This window comes from Crinia signifera, chromosome 8 (genome assembly GCF_055691185.1).
Source record: "Crinia signifera chromosome 8, ASM5569118v1, whole genome shotgun sequence".
NCBI lineage: Eukaryota > Metazoa > Chordata > Amphibia > Anura > Myobatrachidae > Crinia > Crinia signifera.
Genome location: NC_139224.1, coordinates 39129978 through 39149397, shown reverse-complemented (window position 1 = coordinate 39149397; position 19420 = coordinate 39129978). Strand labels below are relative to the sequence as shown.

Below are 19420 nucleotides of genomic sequence, written 5' to 3'. Positions count from 1 at the left end.
TGCAGATAGAATTAGATTTGGGTGGGGTTTTACTTCAAAGTGATCTCTATATTGCAGTGTAAAAATAAAGCAGCCAGTATATACCCTGCACAGAAACAAAATAACTCAGCCAAATCTAATTCTCTCTGCACATTTTACATCTGACCCCCTGCAGTGCACATGGTTTTGTCCATCTAAGACGGATTTTGTCAGAAAGAGTGAACTAGAATAAGGCCCAAAGTTCAAAGACATGTGCCATCAAATAAAGTCATTGATGAAAATAAACAAAAAATCTGAGACAAAAAATAACAGATAAATACTACATAAAAATATGAAAATGACAGCATACAGTAAGTGTAAGAAAAGCAAAACAACTAAAAAATAACAATAACATAAAGAGTAGCTAGCAGATTCCAGGAAGGGGGGAGGAGTGGAAGTGATACCAAGGGGACCATACATTATGAAAGGTCGAAACAGAATAATTTTGTAGTCATGTGATTTACTCCATCAAGGCCACAAACAAAAGCTACAAGTAGAGAGCTGTCATGGGATTTGGCTATATTGCAGATGTGGACAATGAGCCTACCTTGGTGTTAGGGTCAGGTCAACTACAGCTACAGCCGCTGACGGTGGGACAGGAGTACCAAGCAATCCATTTATCAATGCCCATACTGCTCTCAATTGCTGCTGACAATTGTTTCAAATTGTCAGGCATTCCCACCAGATATGGTCAAATGTACCAACCTGGCCACAGTTCTACCAACATAGGTTTGATGCTCAGGGAAATATGGCATGTAATCTAGACGGGTCTAGGTAACGTGTATGTTGCCATAGTAGAATGTCATTTTGATAGCCACACTAATGAAAGTTTTAGCAATTCTAGATCAAATGGTAGGCCAGTCGTTCTCGTCAAAGGAATTTTTGAGGTCCTTTACCCATGCATGGGGTTCCCATTTCCCATTCATGGGGTTCTTGGTCTGTGGAAGTAGGAGCCAAAATGGTGCTATACAGAAAATAAATATTGCCTCGTAGGCCGACTGAAAGTGAGCAAAGGTGTTTGAATGGTGTTAGGATTCATGATTTGCTAGAGGGGTATTGAGAGACAACAGAACTATAAAATCTGCGCACATTGAAAGCAGGTCATGGCATGGACAGAATTTGAAGACCGTAGCTCAGCAAAGGTGGGTGTGGGAGATTGGTATTTAACATCATCTCCACCACTTTTAATCTCATCATCACTTTAACCTGCCTTTCCTCCTTTGACTCCACCTCCTCTGCTGCCCTCTACTATGGTGGCTTCAACTTTGCCCACTCTGTCAGGCCTGACAACTGCCAAGATGGTGGAGTGGGCATCATCCTATCCCCGAACTGCACCTTTCGTGTCTGAACACTCCTTACCTTCTCTATCTTTGAAGTCCACTCTATCCAACTCTTCTACCCCATTCACCTCAGTTTGGCAGTCATCTTCCACCCCCTGCCCTTCCTCCCTTTTCCTCGACAACTTCACTGCATGTCTTCCCCCACTGCATTTCCTCTGACCTTCCCTCCATCATCCTCGACAAATGTAACATCCCTATTAACATAACTAACCCAGCATCCATTAATCTTCGTTCCCTCTCCTCCTCCTTTGACAATTCTCAGAGGAATGTCTCTGTGTGGTGCACCAGAAGGATTCAGAGTAATAAAATGTAACCTTTATTAATTCAATGATAAAATATAGCGAAAATAAAAAGACACAAAAGACATCAAACATATAACATGTAATAAAAGGATATCTCTATCCTTACAACGTGGGACCCCCAGATTCCCTAAATGTGCTGTTTTCACTGTAGATAGTGTTTTGATATACTGTCCTTTATGAACTTGGTATAAGTACACGGTAGGTGCGTGGTCCTATTAAAAAGAAAAAATCACATTCAACCGAGTCTAATTGTGCCTGGAATGCTCCAAGGTAAGTGTGCCCTAATACTGTCGAGTGCTGCTGCGTGTCAGCTCCACTGGAGAAAGCTCGACACCGCAGCAAACGGTAGGGAAATGAAAGGACTGGTGGCTGGTGTGTAAGTTAGGGAGCACGACTAGAACCCGACTGAGAGTAGGCACACCGTCGGTATGGGAGCGCTATGCTTACTCCGGGAGTATTGGTGTGGCCGGTTCGTGCTAAAGAGACTGAGCGGTCGCAGTGCTGCGCGTCATGCACTGCGCCTACACGCCGGACTCGGAGCTCACGGACTCAATCGCTCACGGACACCTATACTCTAATTTAAGCTAGACAGATCAAAATGCATTCAATGGGGAAGGGAGGTGGGGGGTAGCCACGAAGGTACGGTCGGCGTACGCTTCGCTATTAGCTTCGTCAGGACCATCTGGTCCTGACGAAGCTAATAGCGAAGCGTACACCGACCGTACCTTCATGGCTACCCCCCACTTCCCTTCCCATTGAATGCATTTTGGTCTGTCTAGCTTAAATTAGAGTATAGGTGTCCGTGGTCCGTGAGCGATTGAGTCCGTGAGCTCCGGGTCCGGCGTGTAGGCGCAGTGCATGACGCGCAGCACTGCGACCGCTGAGTCTCTTTAGCACGAACCGGCCACACCAATACTCCCGGGGTAAGCATCGCGCTCCCATACCGACAGTGTGCCTACTCTCAGCTGGGTTCTAGTCGTGCTCCCTAACTTACACACCAGCCACCATCCGGCAGTCCTTTCATTTCCCTACCGTTTGCTGCGGTGTCGAGCTTCCTCCAGTGGAGCTGACACGCAGCAGCACTCGACAGTATTAGGGCGCACTTACCTTGGAGCATTCCAGGCACAATTAGACTCGGCTGAGTGATTTTTTCTATATAATAGGACCACGCACCTACCGTGTACTTATACCAAGTTCATAAAGAGAGATATCCTTTTTATTACATGTTATATGTTTGATGTCTTTTGTGTCTTTTTATTTTCGCTATATTTTATCATTGAATTAATAAAGGTTACATTTTATTACTCTGAATCCTTCTGGTGCACCACACAGAGACATTCCTTTCTTTTTCGTCCACTAGGGGGCACAGGAGTTCACGCTGGGTATGAGAGGTGAGGTAGCAGAGCGTGCACCAAAGGGTTACAAAAATGTACCCAGCATGCTCCCTGCCTCCCTTCTCCCTCATAACCCGCCCCCTGACCCTGGGTCACCAGTTTTTTCTTTGGTGCCAAGGAGAGAGCAGCACCATTATCACGGCTGTTAGAACAGCCATGGGTTAGAGCTGCTGCGGCGGGTGCTCTTTTAGTGAATCACCGGCAGCGCAGCTCCATCACTCGGCGGCGGCGACGGCAGTGCTGGCGACTGGGCTGGGGACTTCCGTCGCGGGACCCTCTCTCGGAGGCTCCCGCATGCTGCACTCTGTCCCCGGGCAGGTAAGCGGAGGTTCCCTGCTTGCAGGGAGCCGCGTCTAGCAGCGATCCCCCCCGTTTGTATGGGAGTCAGCGGGGGGGCAGGCAGTGGGGGTCTGGACTGCTCCACCTTTCCACTAGATCACCAGGGACAATTAGTCAGGCTATGTCCCGGGGGTTGATGCCTGAGGGGGAGGTTAGACAGCCTGGGAACCTACAGCCATACACATTGGAAATGTTGTATATTGGGCCTGGTTAGTACTTGGGTGGGAGACCACATAGGAACACCAGGTGCTGTAGGTTAGTCCCTCCCCCACCCCTGGGGAAGTGCTGAGGCTTGCTCTCTGATTGCCCCAGGTGTCCCAGCTCCTCGTTAAGGTCCTAATCAGCAGCCATTCTGGCACTTGCTGGGTTTAGAGACGGAGGCTGCTGGGATTCTCCCCCACACCCTGCTCCTGGCAGCCTGGTGTGTGTGTAGTATTTCTCCTCTCCTGCTGCTGGCTGGATTGTTGAGCTCTGCTGATGTCTTCTTTCCAATATCATTGGAAGCTTGAAGACAGCCTGGGATCTACAGCTAATGCTGTATATTGGGCCTGGTAAGTACTTGAGTGGGTGACCACATAGGAACACCAGGTGCTGTAGGAGTACGGAGGGTGTGATGGTTGGCATTGCTGCCTCACAGCACTGGGGTCCTGGGTTCGGTTCCCACCATGGTCCTAGCTGTGCGGAGTTTGTATATTCTCCCCGTACTTGAGTGGGTTTCCTCCGGGTACTCCGATTTCCTCCCACAATCAAAAAAAAATATATATATATATTTTTGCCCCAGGTGTCCCAGCTCCTCATTAAGGTCCTAATCAGCAGCCATTCTGGCACTTGCTGGGTTTAGAGATGGAGGCTGCTGGGATTCTCCCCCACACCCTGCTTCTGGAGCCTGGTGTTTGTGGTATTTATCCTCTCCTGCGGCTGGTACTCTGATGCTGTCTTCCTTCCAATATCATTGGAAGAGATGAAAGTTTGAAACACTGTCACCATTCATAGTATTGGCTTTGCATATACGGTGTCTCCCTTTCAGCTTGCTGAATTGTTGAGTTTATCTGTCCATACCAAATGGCTTTGCTAAAGCTTTGTGGGTAAGGCTGCAAGTGTGTTGCTTGGGTGTCAGTGTTGTAACTGCTGGTGTTTTTTGTCTTTTATCATGGACAATATGCCTAAGGCGAAACCTGGCAAGGAGACTCCATCTCCGATGCAGCGTACCTGTAGGGTATGTGTGGACATACTCTCTCGGCAGGAGGAGGATATCTGTTCCAGGTGTTTGGCCCTTGAAGCAGATCTTCTGCTGCCTTCACAGCAGGAACCGGCCTGGGCTTCGACCTTGACTCAGGTATTGACATATTGACCGCTTGTCAACTCCTTACCTCCTGCGCCCTGCCCCCTGTGCCCATGCCCCCTGTGGCAGTGGCCAGCACCAGTGTTGGGGCAGCTCCTGCTTATGTAGAGCCCCCTTGGTGGCAATCCTTTGCACAATCTGTGCAGGGGTTGACGGCTACTCGGGCGGGCAGGGATTCCAGGAGGCAGTGTAGGCAGCAGAGTCCCGATGCGGGTTCTCCGCGTTGCGATTCGGATTCCAGCTCAGTGGCGGAATCCGCAGGGGCCGATGACACTTTGTCCTCAGCGGAGGTAGAGTCTCTGATGCAGGAGGTTAAGGCAGTCCTCCAGAGGGAGGATGAGGCTCCTGCCCATAAAAGTAAAGACCTGCTTTTTAAGCGTCTTAAGAAAGTATCGGCCCAGCTCCCGCCTTCGGCCCTCATGGAGGATTTATTGGAGACTGCGTGGTCTCAACCGTTTAGAAAGTTCCAGCTTTCCAAGCGACTTACTACTTTTTAACCTGTTCCTCCCACAGAGAGGGCTAAGTGGGAAAATCCTCCCCTGGCTGATGATCATGTTGCGCAATTAGCTCGCGCTTCAGTACTGCCCATTTCGGATTCTTCATCTTTGAAGGACCCCTCTGAGAATTTCCTCAGGACTGCTTTTCACAGGCAGGGGCCATTGGGTGTACCACGCTTGCCGCGTCATGGGTGGCCAAGGCAGTGTCTGAGTGGGCGGGCAAGGTGGAGAGAGGTTTGTCCGACGGCACTAGTCCTTCCTCTAGATTTTCCTCATCCACTAAGGGAGCCAAGCCCTGCACCAAGCAGCCCTGGGCTACCAGACGTCCAGTGGCTAAACAGGTCAGGGAGGTGGTATCCAGGGGCTATGCCCTGACATTCCGGTTCCCCCCTCCTCAGTGTTATTTTTGCACGGGTCTTCCAAAGGACCCAGCGAAACGACAAGTGCTACAGCTTTCCATCTGCTCTCTTTTGGACTCGAACGTCATTGTTCCAGTTTCTCAGGAGCAGAGGGGTCAGGGGTTCTTCTCCACCCTATTCTTGATTCACAAACTGGATGGTTCTCACCGTCCTATCCTGAATCTGAAGTCGCTCACTATTTTTCTGCGAGTGCCGAAGTTTCGCATGGAGTCCCTGCGTTCGATCATTCTCTCACTGGAGCCAGGGGACTTCATGGCCTCGCTAGATATACTTCACATCCCCATCCGACAGGAACATCAGCACTTTGAGGTTCGCCCTTCGGGTCGAACACTTCCAGTTCAGGGCGCTACCTTTTGGTCTATCTACGGCTCCTAGGGTGTTCACCAAGGTGATGGCGGTCAGGGCTGCACACCTGCACCGGCTGGGGGTTCGGATGATTCCATACCTGGACGGCCCACTGATTTTGGAAAGTCCCCAGACCTACTACGGAGTCATTTGCAGGTCGTGATTACACTTCTGTTATCTCACGGTTGGAGGATAACCTGGAAGAAATCGTTTCTTACTCCTTCCCAAAGGACACTTCACTTGGGAGCTCGGCTGGGCACTCGGTTGTAGAGAGTATATCTTCCAGAGGATAAGATCCACTCCCTTCAGAGGAAGATTCATTCCCTTATAGGTCACAGAAGGGTCTCAGTACACAAGTGTATGGTGGTGTCTTCGACATGGTAGAGTATACACAGTTTCACTCGCGCCCACTTCGGCTTTACACTCTCAGCCAGTGGACAGGAGATCATACTCGTCTAAGGAGTCAATTGATCACACTGCCCCCGAAGGTTCGCCTGTCTCTCACATGGTGGTTAAAGACAGACAACTTGTCTCAGGGCCGCCCGTTTTGGATTCCAACCTGAGTCTTGCTTACCACGGATGCCAGCCTACGGGGCTGGGGAGCGATTTGCAATTCTCAATCTTTTCAGGGTCGCTGGACGGCTCAGGAGAGTCGCCTTCCGATCAATCTCCTGGAATTGAGAGCAATCCTTCTGGCTCTTCAGAGGTTGGGGTCCCTCATCCGAGGGTGCCCTGTAAAGATCCGGTCCGACAGCACCACGCCTGTGGCCTTTATCAACAGGCAGGGCGGGACATGCAGCAAAGGAGCGATAAAAGAAGTCTCCAAGATATTCAGGTGGGCGGAGAAGCAGATTTCTGCAATCTCTGCAGTCTTCATCCCAGGGGTTCTCAATTTTTGAGGCAGACTTTTTAAGTCGGCAAGATAGTGTACCCATTCCCCCAGTTTCAACTCCTACTTCGCCTTCTGTGGAAGTTCAGGAAGGAGGGAGGAATGATGATCCTAGTGGCCCCAGATTGGCCCCGTCGAGGTTGGTACGCGGATCTATGGAACCTGTTGGTAGCCTCTCCTCTTAGTCTACCTCTGCGTCCAGACCTAATTTCACAGGGGCCATTCCGACACCCGGACTTGAGTCGCCTGGCTTTGACGGGCTGGCTGTTGAGGTGTCCCTCTTTAGAAGTTTTCCGGGCACTTCAATCGTCTCCTTTCGAGCCTCTGGAGGAGGTGGATCTGAAATCCTGGAAGGTGGCTTCTTGTTGGCTATTTCCTCAGCACGAAGGGGGTCTGACATGAGTGCATTATCATGGAAACCGTCTTTTCTGGTATTTCACCCGGACAGGGCGGTTCTTTGTACCAAACTGGATTTTCATCCAAAGGTGGTGTCTGAGTTTCACCTTAACCAGGAAATCGTGGTGCCTTCTTTTCCAGGTTCTTCTGAAGCTGAAGCTTCTCTTGATGTAGTCCGTGCGTTGCAGATTTATCTTCGCAGGACTAAGTCAACTTGTAAGTCGGGTTCACTGTTTGTGTTTTATGGGGCCATAAGAGGGGCTGGCCCGCTTCCAAACAGTCCTTGGCGAGATGGCTCAGATCAGTGGTTCGCCAAGCGTATCTTTCTGCACTGATTACTCCCCCGGAGGGGATTACTGCACATTCTACCAGGTCTGTGGGTACATATTGGGCCGCTAATCGAGGCGCCTCGGCTGAACAGCTCTGTAAGGCGGCTACTTGGTCCTCTTGCCAGACCTTTATCAAGTTTTATGCATTTGATACCTTTGCATCGGCTAATGCACAGTTTGGTAGACATGTGCTTTCCGCAGTCCAGGAGCGTCCCCCACCCGTGAGGGGACAGCTTTAGGACGTCCCAGCGTGAACTCCTGTGCCCCCTAGTGGACGAAAAAGAAAATAGGATTTATGGTCTTACCTTGATAAATCCCTTTCTTTGAGTCCATAGGGGGCACAGGACGCCCTCCCAGACGCACCTGGTAGCGGGGCTTCCTATGTAGGAAAGTTCTATGGCTTTAGGGCTGGGGTAGCCAACCCTGGTCCTCGAGAGCTACCAACAGTGCATGTTTTCCAGATCTCCTCACAGAATCACAAGTGAGCTAATTAGCTCCATCTGTGGATCTTTTAAAATGTGTCAGTGATTAATGAGTGCAGCAGCTAGGTTGTCTGGAAAATGTGAACTGTTGGTAGCTCTCGTAGGCTAGGGTTGGCTACCACTGCTTTAGGGCCTGTATGCTATGTGGGTGTGCGTTTGCTCTTCCTTCTTCTCTGGCTCTGCTCCTACCTTGGGCTTGCTAACGAAACTGGTGACCCAGGGTCAGGGGGCGGGTTATGCGGGAGAAGGGAGGCAGGGAGCATGCTGGGTACATTTTTGTAACCCTTTGGTGCACGCTCTGCTACCTCACCTCTCATACCCAGCGTGAACTCCTGTGCCCCCTATGGACTCAAAGAAAGGGATTTATCAAGGTAAGACCATAAATCCTATTTTTCTTTCTCCAAAAATCTTTGTCTCATCCAGATGTCCAGTGGTAGCACACCCTCCTGATTATAACGAATTGTACTCCTACATTTCATAAGAGGGGCCTCTTTTGTTTATAAAAATCATACCTCCTGTGCGATTAACAAACCAACTCCCCTTTTCCCTTTCATTGAATTCTCAGAGGACCCCTCTCCAACCCCATTCACCGGCTCAGCCATTCCCTTGACCTAATCTTCACTCACCGGTGTGACCCTTCTGACTTTTTCAACTCTCCCTTTCCCCTTCTCTGAACACCATCAACTTTCTTTCACCTTCTCCTTTCCTAACCAGATGCAATCTCAGTACTCTAGACCCCACTATCCTATTCTCACTCCACACTAGTTTTTTCCACTATCCACCTTGACCTTTCCCAACCAGGTGGCCTCCATTTATTAGTCCACACTCACCTGTGCACTTGATTCTGTTGCCCCCATCTTCTCTGTCTCCTTTCGTTGTTCTAAACCCCGACACTGGCTTTCCAAACTGACCTGGTTTCTGCAAAAATGCTCACACACCGCTAAGTGCCTCTGGTAGAAACAACAGTTTATTTTCTCTTCCTACAGCTCTGCCCTCTCCCTTCCCAAGCAATCCCTTTTTCAATCACTCAACTCATCTCAGTCATCTTCCCTACCACCTCTTTCATCCTTTAAACACCCATCTTTACTCCCCCCACTTTTTCTTCCACCCTCCCTCAATGCCATTGAATTTTCCTCCTTCTCTTCCAAATTTAGGGGCCATTCACCATGAAATCTCTTACTGCATTCCCTTTGCAACTCAGCCACCTCCACATCTTCTTCCTTTAGCCTTCCCACCTTGTGCTCCTTCCACTTCACCGCAGGCAAGGAAGTCCACTCTCTTATCCTTTCCTCTCCCCCCTCCACCATCCTCCTTCCTCTTCCCCACTGTGTGCTCTCACCTTGCCCACATCTTCAAACTATCACTCTTTACTGACATCTCTCGCCATTTAAACATGCTCTGTCTCACTTATTTTTAAAAATATCCAACCTTGACCCTTCCTCACCCGCTAGCTACCATCCAATCTCTCTTCTACTATTCTCCTTCAAAATAATTGGGCAGCTTGTATACAGCCAGCTCACCAGTTACCTCTCTGACAACTCCATCCTTGATCCTCTTCAGTCTGGCTTTCGCCCACTCCACTTCACTGAAACTGCCTTGGTCAAAGTCACCAATGACCTGCTTTCAGCAAAGTCCAGGGGTCACTTCTTACTACTTATCCTACTGGATTTTTCTGCTGCTTTCGACACTGTGGATCATCTTCTACTCCGTCACACCCTCCTGACTATTGGACTCTCCAGCACTTTTTTGTCCTGGTTCACCTCTGACCAGTGTCGGTCCCTGGCTACACCTCACCCTCCCATCCTCCCTGCAGGGATCCCCAAGGGTTCTTTCTAGGTCCTCTTCTCTTCTTCTGTACACCTCTTCACTGGGTGTTATAAGCTCCTTTGGCCTTCAAAACCACCTCTATCCTGATGACACACAACTACAGATATAGCCACATTCATTGTTGCTGTGATATGACCGCTAGTGCTAGGTGCAGCAAGTCACACCTGTGGAGCGGAAGTGCAACGCTTTTCGATGAGCTGCATGTATGATATAAGCAGACAAATGTGGCTATAGGTGCGCACCTTTTTTCACTGATGCGTGTCCCCCTCCATCTAGACTGTGAGCTCCTTGGAGCAGGGGCCCTCTTCCTTCCCATTCTCACAACCCTCTTCTCTCGCATTTCAATTACAGCTCTCTTTTTTAGCCACAGTCTTTATCTGTATCTCTTCTCACTTGCAATCATTCATCTCTTCCTACGACAACCTTCCCCCCTGGACATCTACTTTTGCTGGACTGCAAATAAATGGTAACCTGAGCAGCTGAATTGTTTATGGGCCTTTACTCCTCCTATGTGTCATGTGATGCCAACGCAGGTGGCTGCCATTCAGTTTTAGTTTTGCTCTTTAACATAAACCAGAGAATGTCAGAGTGCGGGCACAGAGCTTTGGACCGTCAGTGCTCTTGGTGCAGGCAGTTATTATATTTGTATACAATAGATTACTGTGGCTATATATAAATGAGACGCATGTAATTGAGGCTGGGACTTGTTTCTATGTTTTAATTAGATTGTTTCATCATTACTTTCGAGTGGGCAGCTGAGGTCACCGTCTAGACTGGTTCCCCAGCCCGCCTAATAAGTGTTCTGTCATGAGAGATACAACATACTGTAATACATTGACTGCAAACTTTCAAACAATACAGTAACAACAATGGTCTGACGCAATAATAAACAGGAGTCTGCATTGTTAATAGTATCCATCTCATCGTACATACTGTACATATTTGTGTGTCATTTTTGGTATGATACATTAGAAAAAATATTGCTTTGTGTTCCAGTTTAACAGTATGATGCTGTATTGTGTTCCCAAACTGAGGCTGATGGGCCAGAAGTTCAGCGTCCGGGAAAAGATGGACATTGCCGGGATTCAGGTTAGTGAAAATGCACAAGGAAAATCTGCTTTTCACTATAGTTGTTTGTGTACTTTAAGATGTTATTCTGCTTCCATTACATTAGGACATGCCCGCCACTGGCACCTACCTTTTTAAGGAGGATTTCTCTGTCTCTTTCCTCTGGTTCTTACGTAAACAGACGTTCTGCCTCCAGAGAAGTATAGAGAGGGCAGTATCAGCGAGGATAATGGATAACGGGGACAGGCCTGTTGGTGGTGGGGCTGTTCTGGACATCTCTGCCTAGTCACTACAGTGCTGGAGGAGTGACCAGCCACAGCATCTCAGCATGTTAGACGAGTACATCAGCATGGGAGGCAGCGGAGTGGGTGGGAGGTGAGCAGCAGGACCGGTGGAACCCCCTCAGTAGGATGAGACCCCCTGAGTACGATTCATGATGCTAGTTAGCTACTAGCCTTTTACGCTGCATCTGACAGGTGGCAAAATGCAGTGGGCCTGTGTTCATTGGAGGCTTGGAACTGTTTTCCCCAGACGCAATCTATAAAAAAAATTTTTTATCATTGTCATGTGATTATACGCATGCACAAGTCTGGGAACAGTTTGGTGTGTGTGTGGTACAATTTAGAATTTTGATGCCAATTTCCTATTGGTTAATCTGTGTTTAGTGCAAATGATCAGTGTTAGTAAAAAACACTTGCTGCATTTTATTTGTGGTATTTTGGGGTGATTCAGGTTTGTTTGCAAAATGCAAGCTCCTTATTAATGGACAAAACCATGTGCACTGCAAGTGGGGCAGATGTAACATGTGCAGAGAGAGTTACATTTGGGTGGGTCATTTTGTTTCTGTGCAGGGTAAATACTGGCTGCATTATTTTTACACTGCAATTTAGATTTCAGTTTGAACACACCCACACCCAAATCTAACTCTCTGCACATGTTACATCTGCCCTACGTGCAGTGCGCATGGTTTTGTCCATTAAAGGAGTTTGCTTTTGTAAACCAACCTGAATTAATCCCTTTATACCTTCAAAGGTTGTTGCACTGTAATGAGAACCTCAAAAAAAGCTGAACGTGTAACTGTGCTATCTCAGCGAAATATGTTCTATTTGGAAATTCTCTGCAAACCTACCATATCTGTTGCAAAGCCGCTTTAGTAACTGTGCTGTCAGTCAGCGTGTGTACTGCAAGATGAAACGGCTAGATTTCTGGCTACAGGATGTTTGCTGACATATTCTCAGCCACCAGATATTACATCAGTGGAGACTGGCGTAGAGGAGATGAAAGGGTTTCCATATTTGCAGCATGCTTGCATGAGATATTGATGGTGTCAAACTCTGTCATTTATCCCTCGTTATCTGCAAGATAAATCTGCCATTAATCTACAAGGTATATTCTTTCAGGTCCAGGAAATCGTGAAACAAAATGCATCGCGCACATTCCTGATTACAGGGAAGAAACGGTCGCTGGAACTGCAGGCTAGGTATTACCTCCTGGGTCTAAACTCGTTTCTTTTCTTCTTTTTTTTTTTATTAATTTTGTCTAAAAACGTACTCATGTCACACCTTCTGTGTTGAACAATACAATGTAGTCACAATGGTGTACAGTACGTTTTATTGTGAAAAAGCAATTATCTGCTTAAAAGCTATATTATTACCTAGGAAACATTCTTCTTCCTAAGACAGGCATGTCCAAACTGTTGTCCTCCAGCTGTTGTAAAACTACACATCCCAGCATGCCTTGCAATAGTTTTAGCATTCCCTAATAGCAAAACTGTAGCAAGGCATGATGGGACTTGTAGTTTCCTAGCATCTAAAGGGCCATAGTTTGGACATGCCTGTCCGAAGGTGACGCCTCCATCTATACAGAGTTTCTGGGAGCTGCAGCATGACCACTAAATAGTGACAGTGGGGTGTGTGAGATGAAGGACCAATCAACTGCCAGGGCAGGAGAGAGCTTGGCCGGGCCCAGGTACTTTTCAGGGTGTGTGGCCTAATCATGGCACCCTTAGAATAACATTTAGGCACCTCCCTGGCCACACTGCAGCCCAACACACAGCAGCATGTGCTGGATTGAAAAGAGCTACTGCAGCTTCTACTGCCAAGTAACAGGAGCCCCAATGGGCCCCTCCATAAGACCTGGGCTTGGGTAATTAGTACCCCCTTCCCCCTCTCTGTCGGCACCACTGCCAACAGCCATGGTCCCTGTTGCTCACATTGTTTCTCATGTTACCATACCCACTGGTGTTTTCACTAGCATTTTATTTGCAGTTGATGCAATAGTTAGCCTCACTACCTCCCCGCACGGAGGCACTAACTCATGTGGTGACACCCCAAGATCCTGCAAATAGCGCTACAGGGACCAGCATGCCCTCTGACTACTAATGCCATGCTTGCCTCTCAGAACAGTAGGTCAAGAAATGGCAAGCCTCCTGTATGTGATGGACTAATAAACAGAGATTTTTTATATCAGCTTCTTCAGGATTACTTTATTTAGTTGCTATGGGGCAGATGTATTAAGCTTGGCGAAGAGATAAAGTGGAAGGAGGTAACGCCCCAGCCAATCAGCTGTGTTTCAAATATGACAACTGGAAGTTGATTGGCTGGTATGTTATCTCCTTCCACTTTTTCTCCACTTTATCTCCAGTTTATCTCTTCTCCAGGCTTAATACATCTGCCCCATTGTGCTGTCTATCCTATTCCATAAATCCACATAGCGGGACCCATTTACATCACCAGTTTGTATTTGCTCTCATAAAGGTGCGCACAGAAGGTGGCGATATATCCACAATTTAGAGAGCGATAAATATAACAAATATAAGCACACCCCAACATAGTGGCACATCGGACCTACATGTTCTGAGTCAGTGAATCAGTGTTGGAATTGTTACTATAGAAAGATGCTTGCAGGCTGCATACTATAAAGCACAGGTTCTCAAACTTGGCCCGCAGGACCCCACACAGTGCATGTTTTGCAGGTCTCCTCACAGAATCACAAGTGAAATAATTAGCTCCACCTGTGAACCATTTACAATGTGTCAATGAGTAATTAGTGCACCTGTGCACCTGCTGGGTGACCTGGAAAACATGAACTGCGTGAGGTCCTGGGGACTGAGTATGAGAACCCCTGCTGTAAAGCAAACCTGCCGCATAGTGTGCTGGGGTTTTTTAGGTAACTCAGTGGTATATGTATGAAGCAGTGATAAGGAAGAAGTGACCCAGAGGTGAAGTGCCCCGTGACAACCAATCAGCACTGAAGTAACATCTACAGTAAATTTGCAGAATATAAAATTATACAGAGCAGCTGATTGGTTGCAATGGGCCACTTCTCCTCCTTTATCACTGCTTCATACATCTACCCCTCAGGGTCATGCTTGAACATCTCAGGATCATGCTTGAACATCTGTCCTAGAAGTAAATAAGGCAAGATGTACTAAGCCTTGAAAAGTGATAAAATGGAGAGTGATAAACAACCAGCCAATCAGCTCTTAACATTCATTTTTCAAACCCAGCCTGTGAAATGGCAGGTAGGAGCGCATTGGCTGGTAGTTTATCATTCTCCATTTTATCACTCTTTGCAGCTTAGTACGTCTGGCCCTCTGTGAGGCAGTGTGAGATCACATAGCTGCAGCAGCTCCAGCATTTCTTATATATATATATATTATTATTATTATTATTTTATTTATAAGGCGCCACAAGTGTTTCGCAGCGCCGTACAAAGGAACAATACAGGGAGACAAAGCTTGGCATAACATTGAATAAATAACAAGAATACAGTACAAATAAATAGCGCCACAGATCAATACACATTACAGCTTAAATGTAAGTAGTGAGGACTCAATCAACATACAACTAGAGGCTAGATGCCAATGATGGAGATGAGTATGCTGACAAAGATGGTCACTGAGTGTTGGAGTATAGGAGAGCTGTAAGTGAAATGTGAAGAGAAGTGGGCTTTGACAACAGGAGGGAAGAGGGCCCTGCTCTGAGGAGCTTACAATCTAGTAGGAAGGGGAGACAGACAGATTACAAGAGGTGCAAGCGAGTGGGTTTCCCTGCATATAAATAGTTAATGGCTGTTCCTCTGTGTTGTACCAAACTGCCGATTGTATATTGTCTTTCGTTTTATGTATTTGAGAACATGAAGTTAAATAACAGCGGTTTACCTTTCTTTGTAGGACAGAAGAGGAGAAAAAAGACTGGATTCAGGTGAATAGTTTGATTGTGATAGATTTTACAATAGATATGGTTACATTACACAATGGCAGCTGGGAGTAATGCGGACATTAATTGTGCTTATTAACAATGGATGAGAGCACATCAATAGCTAATAAAGCCAGTGACTGTTGCATGGGGCTAATGTAATAGCCTCCCAGTGCCAGGACTTTTGAGTCTGCCCAATTATTTTTTTTTAAAGCATCGATCATTTACAAGGCAAATCCAGGTTGCCTGTAGCAAAGGGTGGTCTATACTGTATATCCAATGATGAGGAAAGCTAATCAGTCCACTCCTGAATCCTGCGCTTTAGGTCATTTCTTTGTTGTGTTACCCTGATGCATTTATTTCACTTCTTCATATAATAGAGCACAGGTTCTCAGACTCGGTCCCCGGGACCCCACATGTTGCATGTTCACAGAATCGCAAGTGAAATAATTAGCTCCACCTGTGGATCTTTTAAAATGTGTCAATGAGTGACCTGGAAAATTTGAACTGTGTGGGGTCCTTAGGTCCGAGTTTGAGAACCCCTGGAATAGTCATTATCACACACATACACACACATACACACACACATACACACACACATACACACACACACACACACACTACTGACTCCAGATCAGGCCACTGGGCATACTGTAATTCTGAGTAAGCCTCCCACTCCTTTTAATACTCAGGCTTCCAGTCACGGAGGACGGCAAACCCATAAGTAAAAGTGTAGTAAGTGATGCAACATTTGCAGTCTTTTCATTTTCTGAATTCACAAATCTTGCTGTAGACCAAGGACAGAGGACAAGTTCAGGGACATGAAGGAAATACTTTCATAAAAATGGCTGCTAAAGGTTCTGTACGTGTACCTAGAATTATGGAGATCCGATATTTACGGCCACTTCTTTTTAAGGAATTCACTGCAAGTAACATAAAGCAATATTTAATTCATTGCTGTCCAGCCACTTTCCAGGATGAGGCTTGTGGCAAACATAGTTGTACAATTTTTAATTCAGGTTGGGTCTCCCTTATACATGTATTCCAAAAACCAAAATATTCAGAAAACCGTGGTTTTTCAGAATATTCCCCCCCACCCACCCCTTTTTTTCATACTTACCTCATCCTCCGATGTCCACGGCGGCCTCCGGGATCCTCTTCAACGGCATCTCCGGTCCCAGGGGAGCATTGCGCGAGTCGCGCTGGTGATGTCACCAGCTTGTCCGCGCACTAGAATCTGATTGGTTTCCCATAGCAACATCATCCCATTGTCAATAGAACTCACATCTTAGTAAATAAACCCCTATCTGTGTTACAAAGCTTCAATGTTCACAACCTATTCATCACATCTGCATATAACACGGCAACACTCTGCATGGATTTCATTATTTTTGTGAAATTAATTGCGGGTGAAGGGTGCAAGTTTAAATGCTGGCAACGATGCCACGATTCATACTCGCTGCCCACTATTACCCGGAATTGGCACACCGCATTATGAGGCTGTACACAATATTGTGTAAGTTTGAGGTGCCATAAAGTGCAGGACCTGGTGTGGCGCGAGAGGCCATTCATAGAATATGTAAATTATTCCGAATGCATAATGCCTTATATAAACATACAATAAACTGAAATATACTATAGTATCTGCCTGATTTTACCATCTCATCAGGTTATTCAAGCAACGATTGAAAAACACAAACAAAACAGCGAAACGTTCCGAGCGTTTAATAATTCCTTCTGCCGGGAAGAGGAGCTTTGCCCGGACTCACCGGTAAGGAAAATAAAAATGAAACAAAAGCTTATTATTTGTATTATTATCCTTTATTTATAGGGCACCATAATTCCAAGTACATAACCAAATGAGCATTGTTGGGGGGATGGCGGGGTTAGAGAGTGCCAATGGTTTATCTTATTATCTTTTGTTTTTAAGTACTACTAAAGTCACCTTTTGCTACTATACTTAAAACCTGGCCTTCTAGTGTGCTTGGCGGAGCAAGTTTAAAAAGCGCTGAGCTACGATATTGGAGATTACTAATAAATAATTTTGTCGTTTCAAAATACTGGAACTTTTTCCATATTTTTCGGTGTCATACATGCGATAGGGTGCAACAGGTTTGAGAGGCTGCTCTTAATATTGTAGCCATTTCATGAGTTTTTCGTAAACTAAAAGCCACAACCTATTAATTTGTGCCATATAGAATCTCGTATTTTCCCTATAAACCTGGTTTATAGTTTCATTCATCTACTAAACTGACCAAATGTTGTGAACTGCTGTGTATGTGAGCTGCAATATGATTGTCCATCACCTTAGGTTTGGGTAGGGTTGCCAGGGATGTGGTGGTAACCCTAGTTGTGTGGGGTCTTTATGCAACCAAGAATTTTAGGCTCAGCTGGCAAAGTATTGAGCTTTGGTTGCTTGGATTAGTGGCCAAGCCCTACAGAACATTAGTCCGTTCCAAATGCCCCTGGACAAGGCTTCATGATTCCTCTGTTGCTATCACTACTTTTTAGAGAATTGATGGGCTAAACGTTAGTTCAAAATGGCTGCCTCCTGGGTACAGTATACAATGGATTTTTTTTAAATTGCCAACCATACAATGAATGATGTTCTCTGAAAAAAATATTTGTTGTGGCAACAAAAATAGCATTTAAAAAGAATAATATTTTTTTTCTGGTACAGATATCGACTCAGGGATCGTATGAATCAGCACCAGGGTCAGACGGATGCAGTTCACCAGGAGGAGTAAGTGTTTCATTGTAATGTTAACTCTGTGCTGATATGACTGGTTTCCTGAACTTCAAAATATACAACATAATGTGTCACCAATTCATATATTCATAAATGTATTCATAAATAACAATAACATTATTCTTCAGAATAAATTGTATATTCCTACTTTTCTGTATTTTCAGTAGTTTGATCATTTGGTTTTGATGGTTTTAATACAACATTAATATCTAAGAAGTTGCATTGATATAATCGCAGCTTGGCGGGTTTGGCCTTGGGTTCATGGACAAGTTGGATTGCTGAGCTGGGTCGGTACTTATATGTTAGTCGGGCGCCCAGTAAGCTATTTGCTTAGTTTTCCGTGTCCCCTCGCTGTGCTCGCCACACTATATAAAATCAACTCCATGCCGACATGGATAGTGGGGGTATGAGCGTAACTATAGTGGGCGCCCAACTAACATATAAGTACAGCTGAGTCTAATCTGTGTGGAGTTAGTATGTTCTGTCACTGTTTATGCGGAACCCCTGGGTAGTCCACTTTCATCCCACATGACAATTTATCAAGTCAATTAGGGGCGATCAGGGTAAAGGGCTATTAGCACGTTGTGGAAATGCTACCAAGTACCAATGGGGCACATGAACTTGATGCCCTGCTCGCCCATCATCTCACTACGGACTCTCAGATTTTGTAGGCAGTCCTATGGGGCTGGGTAGAATATCGTCGGGTCCAGAGCTACCATAAATGGGCATATGGCCGCACTTACTTGTGCCTTGAGCCAACATGCAACTAACTGAATTGACCCCAAAAATATTCTAATGAGTTAATTGCCCGGCATTTTGCTGTGTACAGTCTGACCCCCTTTTCAACTGAGCAGCAAAGTACCAGGTTAAAAATGTCAACCCGGTAATTTGCTGAATTGGGGATACAGTCATTAGGTCGACAAGCAGTGGGTCGACCATGGGTCTAGGTTGACAGGTCATTAGGTTTACACAAGCATTAGGTCGACATGGGCAGGGTTGACAGTCAAAAGGTTGACATGAGGTTTTTCACTGGCGATATTTCATGCCTACTATCCACTAGGACATGGTGGGAGAACTAGTGGGCCACTGCTGTGCCGAGCGTAGCGAGACGCCGTGCCCGAAGCATTGTGAGCGGATACGGTGCTACGTTCCAGTGTCCATGTCGACTGTGTTGACATTCGGGTAAAAAAAACTGCGAAAAACCTAATGCTTGTGTCGACCTAGACCCATGTTGACCTTTTTGCACGTCGACCAACTTCATGTAGACCTAATGATCCATACCCATTGCAAGGGTATTTCTTTCGTGCAGGCATGTCCAACGTTGGCCCTCCAGATGTTGTGAAACTACACATCCCAGCATGCTTTGCAATAGTTTTAGCATTCTCTAATAGCAGAACTGTGGCAAAGCATGCTGGGATGTGTAGTTTCACAACATCTGGAGGGCCAACGTTGGACATACCTGCTTTAGTGTAAAAGGCTCAAGCT

The 19420-nt window shown here is 46.3% G+C and overlaps 1 protein-coding gene across 1 annotated transcript in view; it reads left to right on the top strand.

The window, feature by feature from the left end:
- The window catches only part of FGD3 (FYVE, RhoGEF and PH domain containing 3), a 183332-nt gene that overhangs the window by 128943 nt on the left and 34969 nt on the right, over positions 1–19420 (top strand). Inside the window, exons 11-15 of the mRNA XM_083156183.1 lie at positions 10916–11008; positions 12388–12467; positions 15162–15192; positions 16856–16957; positions 17867–17929. Of these exons, the coding sequence (XP_083012309.1) occupies positions 10916–11008; positions 12388–12467; positions 15162–15192; positions 16856–16957; positions 17867–17929 (369 nt within the window). The remainder of the gene's footprint in view (positions 1–10915; positions 11009–12387; positions 12468–15161; positions 15193–16855; positions 16958–17866; positions 17930–19420) is intronic.